Below are 18318 nucleotides of genomic sequence, written 5' to 3' on the forward strand. Positions count from 1 at the left end.
TTATGATGAAAAGTTTAAATTACAAACCCATTCAAGATTATTTACAATAGCAAAAGGATAAAATGGAATGAATACAAGATTCAATGGAAAAGGGGAAAAAAAGGGAAAAAAATTTCACTGTGCTTGACAGAGATAGCACTGTGCTTCTCAAGAAATATATGCTAGCTAGATACAAATACTCGAGGCTTATGCATGTAAGTAAGTAGAATGGACGTACTAGAAACTTTCGTTTTACTTCTGAATTGTATTGGCACTTTTGTAACATGATTCTGTTGGAAATAGTGTCTTAAAAGCATTGTAATTAGACTATGTTTTTATATAATTAATAGAAGCGACATTTATTATTGAACATACTCAAATATCATAGAAAAATCCCTAGTTTATTGGATGTAACCATGATTTTAGTATATATAAAAGTTATATATACAAGAGGATTAAAAGTATGGATAATAAACTTAAATTAAGTCCGTGATGAAATTAATTAAATTATGGGATATTTAATCAAAGCATCACTAATGTGACCCATGAACATTAAGAATGTGACCGTCTTATCCGGACTGTCGATGTAGAGACATCTAGATGGGGACATTTATATATAATGAGATAATGTAGGACTAGGACCGGTTTAATTAAACATTTCATAATAAATTCCGTTACTATGAAATTTAAGTTAAATCACAAAGATGATCATATATGAATAAATCTGAATCCTGAAGTGATTATAGATTCCTGTTCATTTCAATGTGATTCTTGATTTGCTTGTTTAAAGTTTGCAATTATGCATTCTCAATACTTGCATTTTAGATTTACATTTGAAATTAATGGCTGGGAATATGAATTCACAGACATGGAATCCATTATTTTTTGCGAGAAGCAGAAAGATAATTCTCTCATTTGTTAATTCTAGAACTGAGTGTGGGCCCAATTAATTCATAATTGAATTATAAATTGAACCACTTACTAGTGAATTAATGGTAAATGAGGATAAAGAGTTTAATTATTTATCTAATTTATTGGAGCTTCTAATTATGAGTCCATGGTCCCCAGTACGCTTTTCAAATTAATGACGAATAAGAAATGCAATTTAGAAATCAATCGAGATAATGGAAATTTGTTTCCATATCATCAAAGGCTTAGATATAAATATAATTTAATATGAGTTATTAATTATATTTAAATTATAATTATGAGATAATTATGAATTTAATTATCGTAATAATATTATAAATGGACATATACAATTTTTTTTCAGAAACGAGAGACAATTGATTTAAATATATATATATATATATATATATATATATATATATATAAAGAAAAGTCAAATTTGATAAACTTACATGTGAAAATTGTTTTCATTGTCAAGGCAATCAATTGTATGATTGAAACATACGTATAAAAATTGTTTTTTATAACAATCAATTTGCCACGGTTTCAATTATATATATAGAACAATACATGCAATGTAAAAGAGAAAAAAAAACTTGAAGAAAAGTCATTTATATATATATTTTCATTTGATGAAAATATATCGAGAATGATATATTCTCTGAGAGAATAATAAAATCTGATTTCTAAGTTTGTATATTTCTGAGTGTCTACACGCTACCGTATCGATAGAAAAGATTGTACTGGAAGGCTGTGGTTTTTACCGATCTCGGATTCACAAAAAGAAAGAAAAACTACAAACAAGGGCTTAGCCATAGTGTGGGCTGGGCTGGGCTCAAGCCCAGCAAAGATTTTCGAGTTTAGATTCTTGTAGCTTCTAAGAAAAAAGTTGGAAATTCGAATCCCAGTGTCATGAATTTGGAAAGAGAGAGTATATTTCAACCCCTGTCTGCAAACTCGAGACATAAAGGCCACCTCTAGGATTTCCAAAAACTAGATTATCAAAGTCAGACTAACTACTTGAAGTCTTTTCTTTCATATTCAGTTTGATGTTGTGATATCTTAACGCGAGGGTTGTATGCCACGCTGCAAGAAAAACTATGTAATTAAGCCAATTTTCTGCTGCCGCGTATCTCTTTAATTAAGCACTATTCTCCTTGGGGTTCATTGGTTTGTGTTTTCCTCAAGATTCTTGTAGTTTCTAGTGTTTTTGAATTTGGGTTTGGTCTATTCTGGATTCAAGATTAATAACTTGCAATAAATTAATTGTATGCTTTTATGGAATCCTATCACCATGAATTATTTTTTTAGTACCTTTGATGTTTGGTTACTCAAAAGATAGAAAAAAATTGTTTTTTTTTATCAACTTTTAATTTAAATGAAGAGTATTTTTTGAGGTGAAATAAAATGACGTTTATAGATTTTTTATTTATAGGTGAATCAAAATGTCAAAAAGAATCATTAATGATTACTTCATCCAAACAAACAATGAACAACTATCAAAAACTTCAAATGATTTTCTTCGGTCAAGTTCAAGCCCCCCATATTTTGATATTCTGGTTAAACGTCCTTGACTACAAAAAGGTTAGTTTTTCTAGAAACTAATTTTATTTAAATTCATCATTAATTTATATTCATATGTTTGATTATAATTTATGAAATTATGTAATCGCTTCCGCTGTGCTTCTGATCTGATCAAAATAATTTTTATAGCCGGAATAGTTCCGAAGACTCTATAAATTTCCAACAGATTCTTGTGTTGGCTTCACCCCACCCTAAGGATCTTGGCCTAGTTCTATTGATAATGCATTGTGCTAATAAACTAGTAGGGATCTATCAATCCTTCGATAGCGACATTAATATCAAGGAAAAATTGCAAATCTGATTATATTGTTTGTCTTTTGCCATTTTAGTATTCTATGTTATCGAATTTCAAATTTACTCTGTTATTTGTTTTAAAAATTTTAATTATTTTTCAATGAGATGTGGATATGTTTAGTGTGATGTAATTGATTCCTTTGGAAAAAAACGACAAACATTTCAAAACAAATGACCAAATTGCAGAAAAAAAAAAGATTCAAGAATAAGAACTTTCGTTTTTCATGCAAAACTCTCATTTCTCTCTTCACTTCAAGCCCCAATCCCTCACTCAGTCACTCTTTGCTTCAAAAACTCTCCAATGAATTTCTTCTTAGTTCCTTTTTCCCCATAATTCTATTTCTTAGTTAAATTTGTTAGAATTTTGGGGCCATAAATGTAATTATAAATGTTTATATGTCATCAATTAAATAAGTCATAAACTTATGTGGTCTAATTTGGAATAAGAATTGACTTGAGGACTTAAATGTCATGATATTTAAGTGTGGATACCATATATGATATTTCTGGTTTGTTGAGGGACCAAATTAGAAATAGCGAAGTTTGTTTAATTATAAAATGAGTTATGGTCCCAATTTTGCAGAACAATGTATCGTTCTGTTTCCCATCAACAGAACTCTTGGGTTTTTTGGAAGAAACTGCAAGATTGAAGATCATCACCGAAAATTGACTGCAAACTCATGGATTCCGGTACGCTTCCGCAATTATGATTAATATAAATGTTGTTTCTTGAGAATTGAATAGAATTTGGAAATTGTGTGTTGAGATATGAAACCCAATTGATTTCTTCAATTGGTATCAGAGCCCTCTATTTCAAATTCTTAAGAAATTATATAGCTCTTGTTTTATTGATTTGGTTTTGCTTCGGTGTATATATTTAAGTTTATGAATTCCACCGAGGTATATAACCGAATTCTGGAAATTTCAATTATACTTTCTATTACAATTAATCTGATTATTTTTTCGCCGATCATGCGATGACAATTTTTTGTTTTGGCGTAATCATGGACTCTCGGATCATTTTTTTTCTTTTTTTCCTTCTTTCCAAAATTATGTTGATTGGTCAATCTATTGGGTGAAGAGGATTGATGCATAATTATTAAGGGAATAATCGGTGGAGACAAATGTATTATTATTATTTTTCCTCCAAATGATTGATTGAATCGGTCCTGGTTGTTTTTCATGGATTCTGTTGGGGCATGATAGTTTAATAATCTATCATATGTGTCATCATTCTAGAACTTGTTTTTCTTTTCGATGGCAATATTTTTTGTTTTCTTCTAAATACATATTGAAACGGTTAATGACATGATTATCTGATCAAATTTTTGTTTGGATTCCGTTAATGACATTGTGATTAAAATTTTGTTTTCCTTCAAAATACATATTGAAACGTTGTGATTAAAATTTTGTTTTCCTTCAAAATGAAATTGAATCGATCGGTGGGTGATTCAGATTATGGTTTTGTGATAACCGCCCTTATTTGTCACAAATTGGTTAGAATGTATTGTTCCATCATTTGTGTAACTATTTCATGATATTTGATTAAAATTTTTGTTCGGTTGAATATCATAATTCTTTGATATTTAATATTTCGGATTAAATTAAGTTTCAATTATATGTCACCAAAGTGATTTACTATAATTGTATATCTAATATTTCAAATTAAATTAAATTTAAATTATATGTCGCCAAAGTGACCGCTATTATTTAAATTTTTTTTATTTGAGATATTAGGATATTATAAAGATTTTAAATAAAGTGCAAATGAGTATATTTATGTGAGTGTTGATCGACCCAAAGGAAGATTTATACTTGACAAAATGATTCATTTGCTTGTAATAATAAACATGTAACAATTATAAGGTTTTAGTTGTTTATTTTTGTGAAAATAATAAATCTATCCAAAGATAGATTTCTTGTTTGTCATACAATATTGTTAATGTTTGATTATTGCAACAAGAGTACCACTTGCATATAATATTATTGTCCAAAGATTTTAATATTGATATTGCACTAGGTATCTTGAGATGGGATTTGCCATTTATTTTAATTTCTTTGAGATGAGCATGTTATTTATGTTATTATTTTTATGTTCTCTTCTCAGCAAAAGTTGCTACTATATCTGCTAATCTAAGTTCAGTGCCGATCCTTAATGGGACAAATTTTAAGGATTGGAAGGAGAACATTCTTATTGTTCTTGGCTGCATGGATCTAGATCTTGCGATCAGGACAGAGCAACCTGCCGCTCTTATGGATTCTAGTTCTTCTGAACAGAGGTCTATATGTGAGAGGTGGGATCGCTCTAACCGCATGAGTCTTATGATCATCAAACGCGGCATACCTGAGGCTTTTAGAGGTGCGGTGTCCGACAGTGTCACCAAAGCTAAGGATTATCTCGATGCGATTGAGAAGCGCTTTGCCAAAAGCGATAAGGCGGAAACAAGCACGATTCTGAAGAGCTTGATTTCCATGAAGTATAAAGGCAAGGGAAATATCCGAGAATATATCATGGAAATGTCCCACCTTGCATCGCAGTTGAAGGCACTCAATCTTGAATTGTCGGAAGACATGCTTGTTCATTTAGTGCTGATTTCTCTTCCAAATCAATTTAGTCAGTTCAAGATAAGTTATAACTGTCAAAAGGAGAAATGGTCTCTTAATGAGCTCATTTCTTATTGTGTTCAAGAGGAAGAGCGATTGAAGCAAGACAAGACTGAAAGTGCACATTATGCAAGTACCTCTAAAGATAAGGGCAAGAAAAGAATGAATGAGGCTATTAAAGGTCCAAATGCAAAGAAGAACAAGCAAGATAAGGACAAGAAAGGTTGTTTCTTCTGTGATAAGGATGATCATGTCAAGAAAGATTGTCCTAAGTACCATGCATGGCGTGCAAAGAAAGGTACATTTTCAAGTTTGGTATGTTCTGAAGTAAATTTAGCTTCAGTACCAAGAAACACTTGGTGGTTAGATTCCGGTGCTACTGCTAATATAAGTGTTTCAATGCAGGGTTGCCTGAGCTGCCGAAAGCCAAATGATGCTGAAAGATGCATTTATGTAGGTGATGGCAAGTCGGTCGAAGTGGAAGCAATAGGGCATTTTAGATTGTTATTAAGTACTGATTATTATTTGGATTTAATAGATACTTTTGTTGTACCGTCGTTTAGACGGAATTTAATTTCTGTTTCTAGTTTGGACAAATTAGGATATTGTTGTTCATTTGGAAACAATATGTTTAGGTTATCTATTAACTCTAATGTTGTTGGAACTGGTTCACTTATAGATTATGACAATCTATATATGCTTGAAACAAATGCTTCTTATTTTGAAACCCTAAATGTGGAATCACGTGGTACTAAGCGTAAATTTAATAATGAAAACTCTGGTGCATTATGGCACAAGCGATTAGGACACATCTCTAGAAATAGAGTTGAACGACTTGTATCAGATGGAATTTTGAACTCCATTGATTTTACAGACTTAAACAATTGTGTTGGATGCATCAAAGGCAAACAGACCAAAAGAAAGAAAGATGGTGCATATAGAGCTACTGAGGTATTGGAATTGATACATACAGATATTTGTGGACCATTTCCAACACCTTCTTGGAATGGTCAACAATATTTTGTATCATTCATTGATGATTACTCTAGATATGCATACTTATTTCTTATCCATGAAAAATCACAGACATTGGACGTTTTCAAGTCATTTAAGACTGAAGTCGAGAATCAACTCGACAAAAGAATTAAGAAAGTCAAATCTGATCGTGGTGGTGAATATTACGGAGAAATGACGGTTCAGGGGAACAACGTCCAGGACCTTTTGCTCAATACCTAGAGGAATATGGAATCGTCCCGCAGTACACCATGCCAGGCTCACCAAGCATGAATGGTGTAGCTGAACGACGAAATAGGACTCTTAAGGATATGGTAAGGAGTATGATCAATCATTCAACATTACCAGAGTCACTCTGGGGAGAAGCATTAAAAACAACAACTTACATTCTAAATAGAGTATAAACTAAAGCAGCTATTAAAACACCTTATGAGCTTTGGACAGGGCGAAAGCCAAGTCTAAAACATTTTCATATTTGGGGATGTCCAGCTGAGGCTAGACCATATCGACCATATGAAAAGAAACTGGACTCCAGAACAGTCAGTAGCTACTTTATTGGGTATTTTGAGCTATCAAGGGGCTATAAATTTTATGATCCCAAAGTAAAGAATATATTTGAGACGGGAACTTACGGAGATCCACTAGAGAAAGGAAGAGCGCTATTCCGGATGATTACATAGTGCTACTCCAAGAACATGAGGAAAATGATGGTATGGCGGAGAATGATCCAATCAACGTTCGTCAAGCCATGCAAGATTCAAATTCTCAAAAGTGGGCCGAAGCAATGAGTGAAGAGTATAAGTCAATGCAAGACAATAAAGTTTGGGAACTTGTCCCATTACCAGAAGGTGTGAAACCCATTGGTTGTAAGTGGATCTTCAAAACCAAACGGGATTCAAAAGGTAATGTGGAAAGGTACAAAGCACGTCTTGTAACTAAAGGCTATACTCAAAAGTATGGGATTGACTTTAAAGAGACATTCTCTCCAGTTTCATCGAAGGACTCTTTTAGGACAATCATGGCACTTGTTGCACACTTTGATATGGAACTTCATCAGATGGATGTCAAGACAGCTTTTCTCAATGGTGACATTGAGGAAACAATCTATATGGTGCAACCAGAACACTTTGTATTGGGAAATCCAAAGAATATGGTTTGCAAACTTAAGAAGTCCATCTATGGGTTAAAGCAAGCTTCTCGTCAATGGTACCACAAGTTTCATCAAGTAATTATCTCATTTGGTTTTGAGGTAAATGTAGTAGATGATTGTGTGTATCATAAGTTCAGTGGGAGTAAACATATATTTCTGGTCTTATATGTGGATGACATTTTGCTTGCCACAAACGATATAGGCATGTTGAACGATACCAAGAAATTTCTCTCTAGACATTTTGAAATGAAAGATCTTGGTAACGCCTCCTTTGTACTAGGAATCCAAATACATCGAGATCGTTCTCGAGGTATTCTTGGATTATCGCAAAAGAGCTATATCGATAAGGTACTTAACAGATTTGGCATGCAAGATTGTAAGCCAGGTAATACCCTTGTTGCTAAAGGAGATAAGTTTAGCCTTAAACAGTGCCCTAAAGGAAGCCTCGAGATTCAAGAAATGCAAAAGATTCCCTATGCTTCGGCTGTAGGAAGTCTTATGTATGCTCAAGTTTGTACGCGTCCAGATATTGTGTACATTGTTGGAGTGTTGGGCAGATATTTAAGCAACCCAGGAATGGATCACTGGCAAGCAGCCAAAAGAGTAATGAGATATCTAAAGAGAACTTGTGATTACATGCTCACATATAAGAGGTCGAATAATCTTGAGATCATGGGATATTCGGACTCCGATTTCGCGGGATGCCAAGATAGCATGAGATCCACTTCAGGCTATGTATTTCTATTGGCTGGCGGAGCTATCTCTTGGAGAAGTGCCAAACAAGCACTAACAGCTTCTTCCACCATGGCGGCTGAATTTATAGCATGTTACGAGGCATCTAATCATGCAATATGGCTGAGGAATTTTGTCATTGGGCTGCGTATTCTAGAAGAGGTCGAAAGACCATTGAAATTGTTGTGTGACAATAGATCAGCTGTATTGTATTCCAACAATAATAGGAGCTCGACAAAATCGAAACACATCGACATCAAGTTCCTTGTTGTGAAAGAAAGAGTACAAAGTGGACAGATTTTAATTGAACACATAGGCACAAACTCCATGATAGCAGATCCTTTTACGAAGGGTTTGCCACCCAATGTTTTCCATGAGCACACCACTCATATGGGTGTTATTCAGTTTGATGAAGTCTAGATCTAGTGGGAGTTTGTACTATACATTTTATGTTTAGTTCTGTTGTTCAAACTTATGTATTTGGATATTTTCTGATCAGAAATAAAGTTGATTGTTTACTTTACACTTTGTCTAACTGAAATTAAGGTTTTGATCTCACTTTGGTAAAGAAGGACCAGTTGAAAATTGACATGAATAGATCACCTTGCATGTAATTTTCATGCCACATATTCATGATTGATCTATGTCATTTGATTGTATTGATATGTGTGACCATTGATGGTTCAGTTGTGATAGATACAACAAAGACTGCATTGATCCTATGTCGATATAATTAATGGACGAGATTGTTTAAGAAGTCTTATTGTTGTGATGACAAAAGTTTTGAGCTCGTTAAGTTTAATACATTTATAAGTTTACATATATGGTCCAGTGGGAGATTGTTAGAATTTTGGGGCCATAAATGTAATTATAAATGTTTATATGTCATCAATTAAATAAGTCATAAACTTATGTGGTCTAATTTGGAATAAGAATTGACTTGAGGACTTAAATGTCATGATATTTAAGTGTGGATACCATATATGATATTTCTGGTTTGTTGAGGGACCAAATTAGAAATAGCGAAGTTTGTTTAATTATAAAATGGGTTATGGTCCCAATTTTGCAGAACAACGTATCGTTCTGTTTCCCATCAACAGAACTCTTGGGTTTTTTGGAAGAAACTGCAAGATTGAAGATCATCACCGAAAATTGACTGCAAACTCATGGATTCCGGTACGCTTCCGTAATTATGATTAATATATATGTTGTTTCTTGAGAATTGAATAGAATTTGGAGATTGTGTGTTGAGATATGAAACACAATTGATTTCTTCAAAATTTACACAACATAGAAGACTGATCTTTCATTAAATTTTTCTATCTTTTTAATGACTATAAATTCTTTTCGAGTTGGTCCAGTATTTTGGATCTTGCATCTCCCTTCATCATATTCAATACAAGTGCCATCTCGTTCTAAAATGAGCAAGAAATTGGATTCACTGAAAGAAAAGGTACGCCCAATTCAGTGGCAATATAATTCATTACTGTCTAAATTTTTTGCGTAATTTTTCTTAAAAAATGCGTTTTCCGCTATCATCTTTTAAAGAATATTTCTTATTATCAGTTATATATTATTCTCAGGCTTCAATTCAGGGTTCTGAAGAAACATGGTCACACACAAGAAGATGATGAGATATTCGTTGATTGTTTTACGAGGCAAACTCGCTTCGAAGTTCATATTTTTCCCATCTATCATGAAGGTAATCCCTTCGCAAATGCATCCTTTGACAAGAGATGGACCAGCTTCTCATGTACATATGCTAGATAGGAATAGTGCTCGAGCGATATATGAATAGTACTCCAGCGATAGAGTTGTTTTCGTAAAAGTGATTAAATTTATAGATTAGATAGGAATAGTACTCGAGCGATAGAGTCGTTTTCGTAAAAGTGATTAAATTTATAGATTGTGAAGAATTGAGGAAAAATAAAAAGTTGGTCGTGATTGAAAACAAAAGTGAAAATGTGAAGTAGGTGGTGTTTGAAAAACAAAAGTTGAGGAAAAAATCTGACTTTAGATTTAAACTATGTTTGATCTACTTCTGAACGTTGTATTGATATTTCTTTAAATTATTTCTTGCATTAGCTTTCTTCGAGGGTATCTTTGGTGATAGCCCGAGACCGATAATTTGATTTGTGTTTTACCAATTGGAAATAAATGTCTATATTTGCATGAACTATACAGTTAAAATGTCTTCTCTTCGGATTTTGGCAATTTAAAGCATTAATTTATATTTCAATATCTAACTAAGCTCAGTACTGGGAATAAGATTTAAGAACAGAACCGTCTAAGGGAAATTATTCGAATTTCGAGCTATCCATGATGATGTGTTTTCATCTCACTTTGCATAGATGCTGCGGCTAAGAACCATACAATTGGAAATGAAAAAGAAAAGTTACGACGGATCAAGAATGTCAATTTGCATTAAACTGAGATTTTTATGCAAATTAGAGGGCACCATGAATGCTGCATAAGATCATTTACTTCATTTTTCACCAAGAAAACACAACTTAAGAGATGTTCTTGAAGCACTCTTAATTCATCTCATTGTCAAAACTGGTGAATCTGATAATTTCCTAAAGCTTCTCTGCCATTGTGCTACTTTGAGGGCTGTGAAGAGAAATGTCTTTACAATGGTGTACTTGCCCTGTCACTGGTAAAGAATTCCCAATATCTTGCAACGGTGATTGTTTTGATGCCAAAATCACATCCCTTTTTCTGTATATCTTTCTTCTTTCCTCAGTTAGGATATCTTGTTTGCTGTCTATGTTGCTAGATTGGCGAGTTTCCTTTAAACGACGCAGAACCATTCTCTTCTCTTTTGCCAGGTGTTTACCCAAAGAAAGAGGCGGCAACTCATTGTGTCTAGCTTGTTCATTGTTTTGCTCACCATTAAGCTCTTTCACCACCTTCTCCAAGGCATATCCGTCTTTATCAAAACAATGGTTCTCCTTCAAACGGTAAGTCATAACCCTTTTTTCGTTTTCAAGCTGTTTTTTCAGAGGAAGTAACATTGCATCTTTATCTTCAATCTCCTCTTTTAAAGATAAAAGTTCGAGTTGAAGTTCACCAGCCCTGTTTTGAAAACTCTGAGCTTTTTCTTTCCATTCTTCCACCTATAGAAAGAAAGAGAATGTAAGCCATGAGAAGTTAAACCAAGAAACGCCTGCTGAAAGAGCAAGAATGGTGAAGCCTTACACTGTGTCTCAAGGTTTGGATTTCGTAATCAGAACAGAGTGATCGATTTTCCCAGAAATCGCGTGATTTTCTAAGTTCTTCCATTTCACCCCTTACCTGACCCAACATTTCTTGCATCTGTGACCACTGCTCAGTCTCGGCTCTCACCTGCTCCACAATTCTGCGAATAATGGCTTTGCATCGTCCCGAACATTTGTGCTCGTCTTGTAAAGTTGGTTCCTGTTTATCGAATATTTATTAATACATGGATATGATTAAGATTGTAGGAATCAAATATCTATAGAATGTAGAGCTCCCACGCTTCGCGTTTCGCCAGAGGATCCAAGGTCATTGTTGTCATTAATAAGCCATGACAGGGACTATAAGCGAACTATAGATTTGCAAAACCATGGAGATAAAAGGTTTGGATTTTTTAAAAGCATTTTACTAATAAAACTGCATTTCCTATTTACGCAATACAGTAGTCTTGGCATTATGCTTAGACTATCGCTTGCTGTCCAAAATAGGCCAAGAAAAGTACTGCGGATGAAGATGATACTTGCAAAAGCCATTAAGATCAAGCATTATTTGGCTTGTGTTAAAGTATTTTAAAATCTAAACTGTGTTTTTCACTTGGATACCGGGATTTACTGTCCACCAAATTTTTGAAATTTGGTCAGATTCTCTGCTCAGACTCAACTGGATATGTTCTCGGCAACATAAAAAAACAACAGAAACAGAAGAAATCTGAAACAGAATCAGACACTAGAATTGACAGCAGTGGTCCACGAGTATTAATTGACATGTGGTATTCAGGCAGTGAGCTTCTGGGGCAGTGTGGAGCAACCGAACCATCCAGCAAGCTTTCTTGTTTAAAATCTTTTGCTAAATATATGTTTATCACAAATCACCCACATTGACTTGATATTTGACTTACTTCGCATAATAAGATACACACACACACCACACCACCAATATAAACTTGATAAAGTATAGAAAAAAAATTCATATTTAATCTATCATAAAGCAATACTAAGCCACAAAACATAGCATTAATCATTTTTACCTGCACATTATACATGCACCAAGAAACTATAACTCAATAAGCTCAATCGGAACCATATTCAATCTGAAATAACAAAGAAAACATTATAAAACAACTGAGAAGAAATCATAATCTTGCCTGATACAATTGTCTGTTGGAGGAACTCGAGAATTCAGGGCATAAATCTATTCGCTTGGACGTGGAAGCAGAGCTAGCAACAGAACTGTTGGCTGTGCTGGAAAGCATTGACACGTACACTTCCCCCACTCTATCCAACACCCCTTTTGATAATCCCTCCATTTTCTTTTTCAGCATATCCATCTGCGCATTCTTTAATTTTTTTAATGCAAAACCAACTATTTAATCAGAGCCCACGAGTGTGTTTTGTTTGAAAAAGGTTTTTGTACCCGTAATTTGGTGAAACAACACAAAAAAACGAGTGAAATGATATGATAAAATGATTTCGAAACATTGTTCTTACATCAGTGGAGTTATTTTTCATTGCGATATTCAAATCCCCGCTCTCACTGATGGTCAATTCCTTGGAACAACTTTCTTGAGATAAGCTCCCGAATTTCTCGAGCTGGCTCTGCAAAATGCATGCTTTCTTGTCAAAGTTGCTGCAATTTTTAACTTTAATTCTTGACTCCTTTCTCAACTCCTCAATCTTCTCTTCTAAATCTTCAATCTCCTCCTCCAAAACGGCCTTCGCATTCTTCCCGTCAAAAATCTTTTCTTTGCCCTGGAAATCAACAGGACAAGATAAACACAGTAATAAATCGAAAACCGATAGTGGGATCTTCGATGGAGAAACGGAACTTACAGAGACAAGTGTCTGAATAGCTGATCTAAGGGTCCTCTCCATCTTCACCCTGTTCCTCTCCAATTTTCTTATAGAAAACTCTCTCTCCATTCTCAAGAAATTACACTCGGCCCTCAGTATTTCAGCTTGAAACCTCCATTTCTCCTCCTCAAAACCACCACCGTTGTTGTAGCCTCCTTCCTCATCTTTCTCCACCACTCGTTCTCTCCTCTCGGCTGCTAATGTATTTGAGGTTGAGTTCAATAACACAATCGAAAGTTCGCTATCATTTTTTTGATCAAACAGGTTTCCGAGCTTCCCTTTGGAAGGATAGAGGTATTCTTGCTCCATGACTGATGGGTAGCTGCTGCTGTTGTGGTTGTGGTGGGAGGCGGCGGTTGGTTTCTGCTGCTTACGTCGTGTTCTACGGCTGCGGGGGAAGTTGAGGATCTTGGGGCTCGGCGGAGGCGGTGGCGTTGGGTGCCATTTTACTCTTCTTGAAGTTGCCGACATGCTCTCTCTCTCCGAGTCCCACTGGGCATAGCAATGGTGCAACTGAGCCATTAAGAGTTGCTTTTTTGGGGTTTAGCAGCAATTTGAATTAACGCTAACGGCAGAGTTTATATAGGCTGCCTGGTCTTCACAGTACCTTGACCTTCACTTGCTCCAATAAGATTTAAATATTTATAACAAATTTTCCAAAATTTTCCATTCATATCACAAAAAACTTCGTTTAAATCAATTTTGTGAGATAGATATCTGATATGATTTGATTTAATTAATAAAAACTATTATTTTTTTATGTAAAATATATAAATTTTCATGATAGATATAATACGGATATGGTCCCTTGTGAGACGTTCTCACAAATATTTATCTATGAGAAGGATCAATCATACTGATATTCACAATAAAAAGTAATATTTTTTCATGGATGACCCAAATAAGAGATCTGTCTCACAAAATATGACTCGTGAAACGGTCGAACACAAGTTTTTGTCATATAATAATACATCAACATCTTAGAATAAGTAACTTGATCATTTACTTAATAAACAAAATTACCTCATATTTCATTCAATAAAAGTTTTTTTATAAGAATTTATTTTAATAAATTCTAAAAATGACTAAATGATTTGTTAATCATAATCAATTACCCATTGATTTAAAAAATAATGATTTACGTTAAAAATATGTGCATGTAAATTATCGTCTGCATAATTTTTTTACCAATAAAAATAATATATAAGCATACTATATATTCACTTATTAAAACTTAAAATTTGAATTAATACCATAATTGTTACTATATAATCTATATTATACTTGCTACTTATAACACATGAGATGCTTATAACAACCATTTAAGGGTCTTGTAATTTATGATAAATTAAAATACCCCAACAAGATTACAAAAATATTTAAGCTTCATTTAATTACAAAATTTGATTAAAAAATTTATCTATACCTAAGATATCTCACTAATATTTTTTTACTGTAAAATTATTTGTAATTTTCAACTTAGGAAAAAATCATGTCACCACTAACATAAAATATTATTATAAAAAAATAAATTAAAATTTAACATAATCTCTAAATATTTCACATAAACATTAATTTACATAAAAATAAAATTTAATGTGTATTCGAGATAATTCGGCGTAAATACAGTAAAATGGCAAAAAATAGGAGGGATTTTGGAAATAGCAAATTACACCTTTTTATTTACTTTTTAAAAGACTTTTCTTGGTAATTCGAGAAGTTAAAAAGGGGGGGAAAAGCAAATAAATAAATAAATAAATAATTAAAAAAGAAAAGAAAATCCAATAGGGTTGTAATTATTTAGGAGAATTCAATGACTTGTACTTGTATTCCTTTCACGATTTTATTCTTTGCTTGAATAATTAACTGACCTAAATTTAATGCTACCAATTGAGTTCTTTATAATATTAAATTTATGGAAATCAAACGTTTTTTATATAAAAAACCATACTTTCGAAATATATTAAAATTAATTTAATAAATTACAATAACGATTCACACAAAATATTAAATTTTTCAGGCAAAAACTTATGTGAGACGATCTCACGGGTCGTATTTTGTGAGACAGATCTCTTATTTGGGTCATCCATGAAAAAATATATTTTTTTATGCTAAGAGCATTACTTTGTATTGTGAATATCTGTAGGGTTGACATGTCTCATGGATAAAAATTCATGAGACCGTCTCACGAGAGACTTACTCAATTTTTTTATAATAATCAGTCGTTGCAAAAAAATCTAACTAACTTTGAAAATTACATTTACATAATCTAAGATTTATATACAAACAAATGTTATTTTCAAAATTAATTGAGTTTTTTTTTATAATTATTATTATAAATAAAAAGAGATACAGGTAGGTGCGGAGCCTAGACACATTACTAGTGTGTGAAGGTAAATAAATAAAATAGTTAGTATGGCCCCCGCAGGGGCAGATATCACAGGGTACGAGGTGGGCTTCATCAATTTTCCCACTGTACTTGGTAAATTTATGATTATTTTTTCGGGAAATTGAAAAAAAGATTTACTTACGTAAATGTGAATAAATATTTATTTACTTATTATATTCATATTAATTCAAACAAAAAATATATTATCTTCACATTTGTTTATTTATTCATCAGGGTCGTGGAGTTTCTGTTCCTGTTTTCATAATCTGATAAGTGATCGAATCAATTTATTTTGAAAAACAATTCAATCGCTCAAATCGGTTGAATCGAGAGTCGGATCGAAAAACAGTTATAGTATATAAAATAATAATATAATATCATAAGTAATATATTTTAAATTATAAAGATTTTAAATTTGTGCATGAATAATAAAAAAGATATATTTATCCAAGTTTACAATCTAAACATACGTATAACACACACATATATATATATATACTAGGTACTTTGCACACGCGGTGCGTGTGTACAGAGTTTTTTTTTAATTATTTATGGACTAAAATAAAATTTGAAAAATTATCGAGGGACTACAATGCTATTTGAATAATTGTAATTTAAAAAAAATAAAAAAAAATGTTTTTTGAAATTAAAAAATAAATAAAAACAAAAATGTAATTTGGATACCAAATGGAGGTAAAATTGGGAAAACAAAAAACAGACCAAGGGCAAAGTTGGAAGATCCAAAAACAGACCAAACTATTTTGTCTTTATTAGACAGATTCTTAATAATATATATATATATATATATATATATATATATATATATATATATATATATATATATATATAATATTTGTTAAAGTCTAAAACCTATGTAATTTTATACATATATTCAAACATCAATTATAGTTATATATTTTTTAAAAACAATAAATTAAATAAATTATATTATTATTAAAATAAAAATTTCAACAAGTCCAAATTCTGGTTCAACACGTTGAACTGGTTTTTTTGTTCATAGCCGATTCGACTTGTTTTTTATCAGGTTCGTTCGACTTGTTTTTTATCAGGTTCGACCGTCGAATCGTGAACGATTCTCGGTCGAATCGGTCGGTCTGATTTGGTTTTGCTTTCAACAACTATTTGTTCCCATCACATTTATTTCATTTTGAAACCTTACTATTGAACTTTTTTAAATTTACATAAAAATTATATTAAACTTGTGAGTAGGTCTTGAAGGAAAATAATATTTTCGATTTTAATTGAATTTCTCTAATAATATCTTTTCCTTAATGATTTAATTGAGTATATTATTTAATGTGATTTTGTATTTTTATGACAATGTGTAACGTACCGTACTTTTTACCATTCAAAATTTGCGGAAAAATTAAAAATTTTCTTAAACATAAAATTTCATACGGTCGTCACTTGTCATTTAACTTAATAATATTAAAATCAGCATTCACAACTAATATTTTCCAACAAAGTACTTATTTCAAATCATCTCACATCCAACATAAAAACATAATATTTTAAAGTTTTCACAAAACATAAACATAGCGGTTCTCGGGTTTAGCCTTCCGCTCAGTCCAAGCATGCCCCTTGGTCGCCACCTCATGTCTCCTAATCAACATACTCACCTGCATCGATCAAGTCTAGTGAGTCTAAAGACTCAACACGTATAAACTGGGAATAACGAGTACTACATAATAAAATCGCATACAACTTCAAAATAGATCGTACATACTTCAAACTTGAACTTTGCGTAATAAACTTAAACTTTCATAAATTTGCTCTTTGCATAAACTTTGAACATATTTGCATACATAATATGACATGCCATCACATAAACTTTTCTTTAACATGCTTTCATACTTCAACATACTTAACTTCATCATTTTGTGTAGAGGATGTTTCAAAGCAAGTGACCCATAACATAATAAATATCTGATCAGACAAACCACAGTACTGGGCTGACAGGGACGTATCCACTGCCACATACATAAGATCCCCGTTCATAATTTAACGGGCTGGTTGGTCCCCGTTAAATCCGTTCAAAATTTAACGCTTTCCAACCACGATCTAACTCGTTCATAATTTAACGGGGTGGAGAGGTCTTCGGCCACGTTCACCGACTTCCAAACTCATTCACTTTTTGGTCACAAGACATTTAGCATACCTCAAAAACTTCAAATATTTTCTTTGCACGTCATACATACTTACTTGGCGCTGAGGGATTCGTTGGATGTCAATCGTGTCGTTGCTGCAACATACTAACATGAATTCATAACGTGTACAACTTAAACGTAAAAGTCATGCTTAATCTCAAGCTAAATAAGTTCTTAGAACATTTTATAATTTCTCACCACTTGACCTTGTAAAACATTAATGTTAAATCATAGCATAAAACCTCAAACCAAACCTTAAGTGATAAAATATTTATCCCGAAAACTGAAGCTACACGGACCTCGTACCCAGGTCAGGCCTCGCGTCCGTGTAGGTACTGCCTCATATGTGTCATGTAAAAGAAGGGGCACGAACCCCGTCCCTAGGTCCGTGTAGGGGTACGTGTCTGTGCGTTTAAATATGTGTCGAAG

At 32.9% G+C, this 18318-nt stretch overlaps 2 protein-coding genes across 2 annotated transcripts; one reads left to right on the top strand and one right to left on the bottom strand.

Annotated features, from left to right (window-relative positions):
* Nucleotides 1-83: 83 nt before the first annotated feature.
* LOC140824331 (uncharacterized) lies at nt 84-6103 on the top strand. Its single transcript, XM_073185932.1, has 3 exons — nt 84-198; nt 4874-5668; nt 5776-6103. Exons 1-3 carry the CDS (start codon nt 84-86, stop codon nt 5802-5804), a joined length of 939 nt encoding a protein of 312 aa, XP_073042033.1. The 3' UTR covers nt 5805-6103.
* A 4739-nt stretch (nt 6104-10842) lies between these two features.
* LOC140823240 (uncharacterized) lies at nt 10843-13867 on the bottom strand. Its single transcript, XM_073184476.1, has 5 exons — nt 13312-13867; nt 12970-13230; nt 12627-12809; nt 11465-11683; nt 10843-11382 (listed from the first exon to the last, which is right to left on the bottom strand). The coding sequence occupies exons 1-5, from the start codon at nt 13852-13854 to the stop codon at nt 10843-10845; spliced, it is 1746 nt and encodes a 581-aa protein (XP_073040577.1). The 5' UTR covers nt 13855-13867.
* Between the last annotated feature and the right edge of the window lie 4451 nt (nt 13868-18318).

Source organism: Primulina eburnea, chromosome 2 (genome assembly GCF_022965805.1).
Source record: "Primulina eburnea isolate SZY01 chromosome 2, ASM2296580v1, whole genome shotgun sequence".
Taxonomy (NCBI): Eukaryota; Viridiplantae; Streptophyta; class Magnoliopsida; order Lamiales; family Gesneriaceae; genus Primulina; species Primulina eburnea.

Bases quoted from the DNA above. Each gene is read 5' to 3' on its own strand.
- LOC140823240 (XM_073184476.1), bottom strand. From the start codon at position 13,854: ATGGCTCAGTTGCACCATTGCTATGCCCAGTGGGACTCGGAGAGAGAG. The intron at 13,231-13,311 runs GTAAGTTCCGTT...GTTGATTTCCAG, and splicing joins CTATTCAGACACTTGTCTCT to GGCAAAGAAAAGATTTTTGA. The intron at 12,810-12,969 runs GTAAGAACAATG...AAGAATGCGCAG, and splicing joins TGAAAAATAACTCCACTGAT to ATGGATATGCTGAAAAAGAA.
- LOC140824331 (XM_073185932.1), top strand. From the start codon at position 84: ATGGAAAAGGGGAAAAAAAGGGAAAAAAATTTCACTGTGCTTGACAGA. The intron at 199-4,873 runs GTAAGTAGAATG...TTCTCTTCTCAG, and splicing joins CTCGAGGCTTATGCATGTAA to CAAAAGTTGCTACTATATCT. The intron at 5,669-5,775 runs GTACATTTTCAA...GTTTCAATGCAG, and splicing joins TGCATGGCGTGCAAAGAAAG to GGTTGCCTGAGCTGCCGAAA.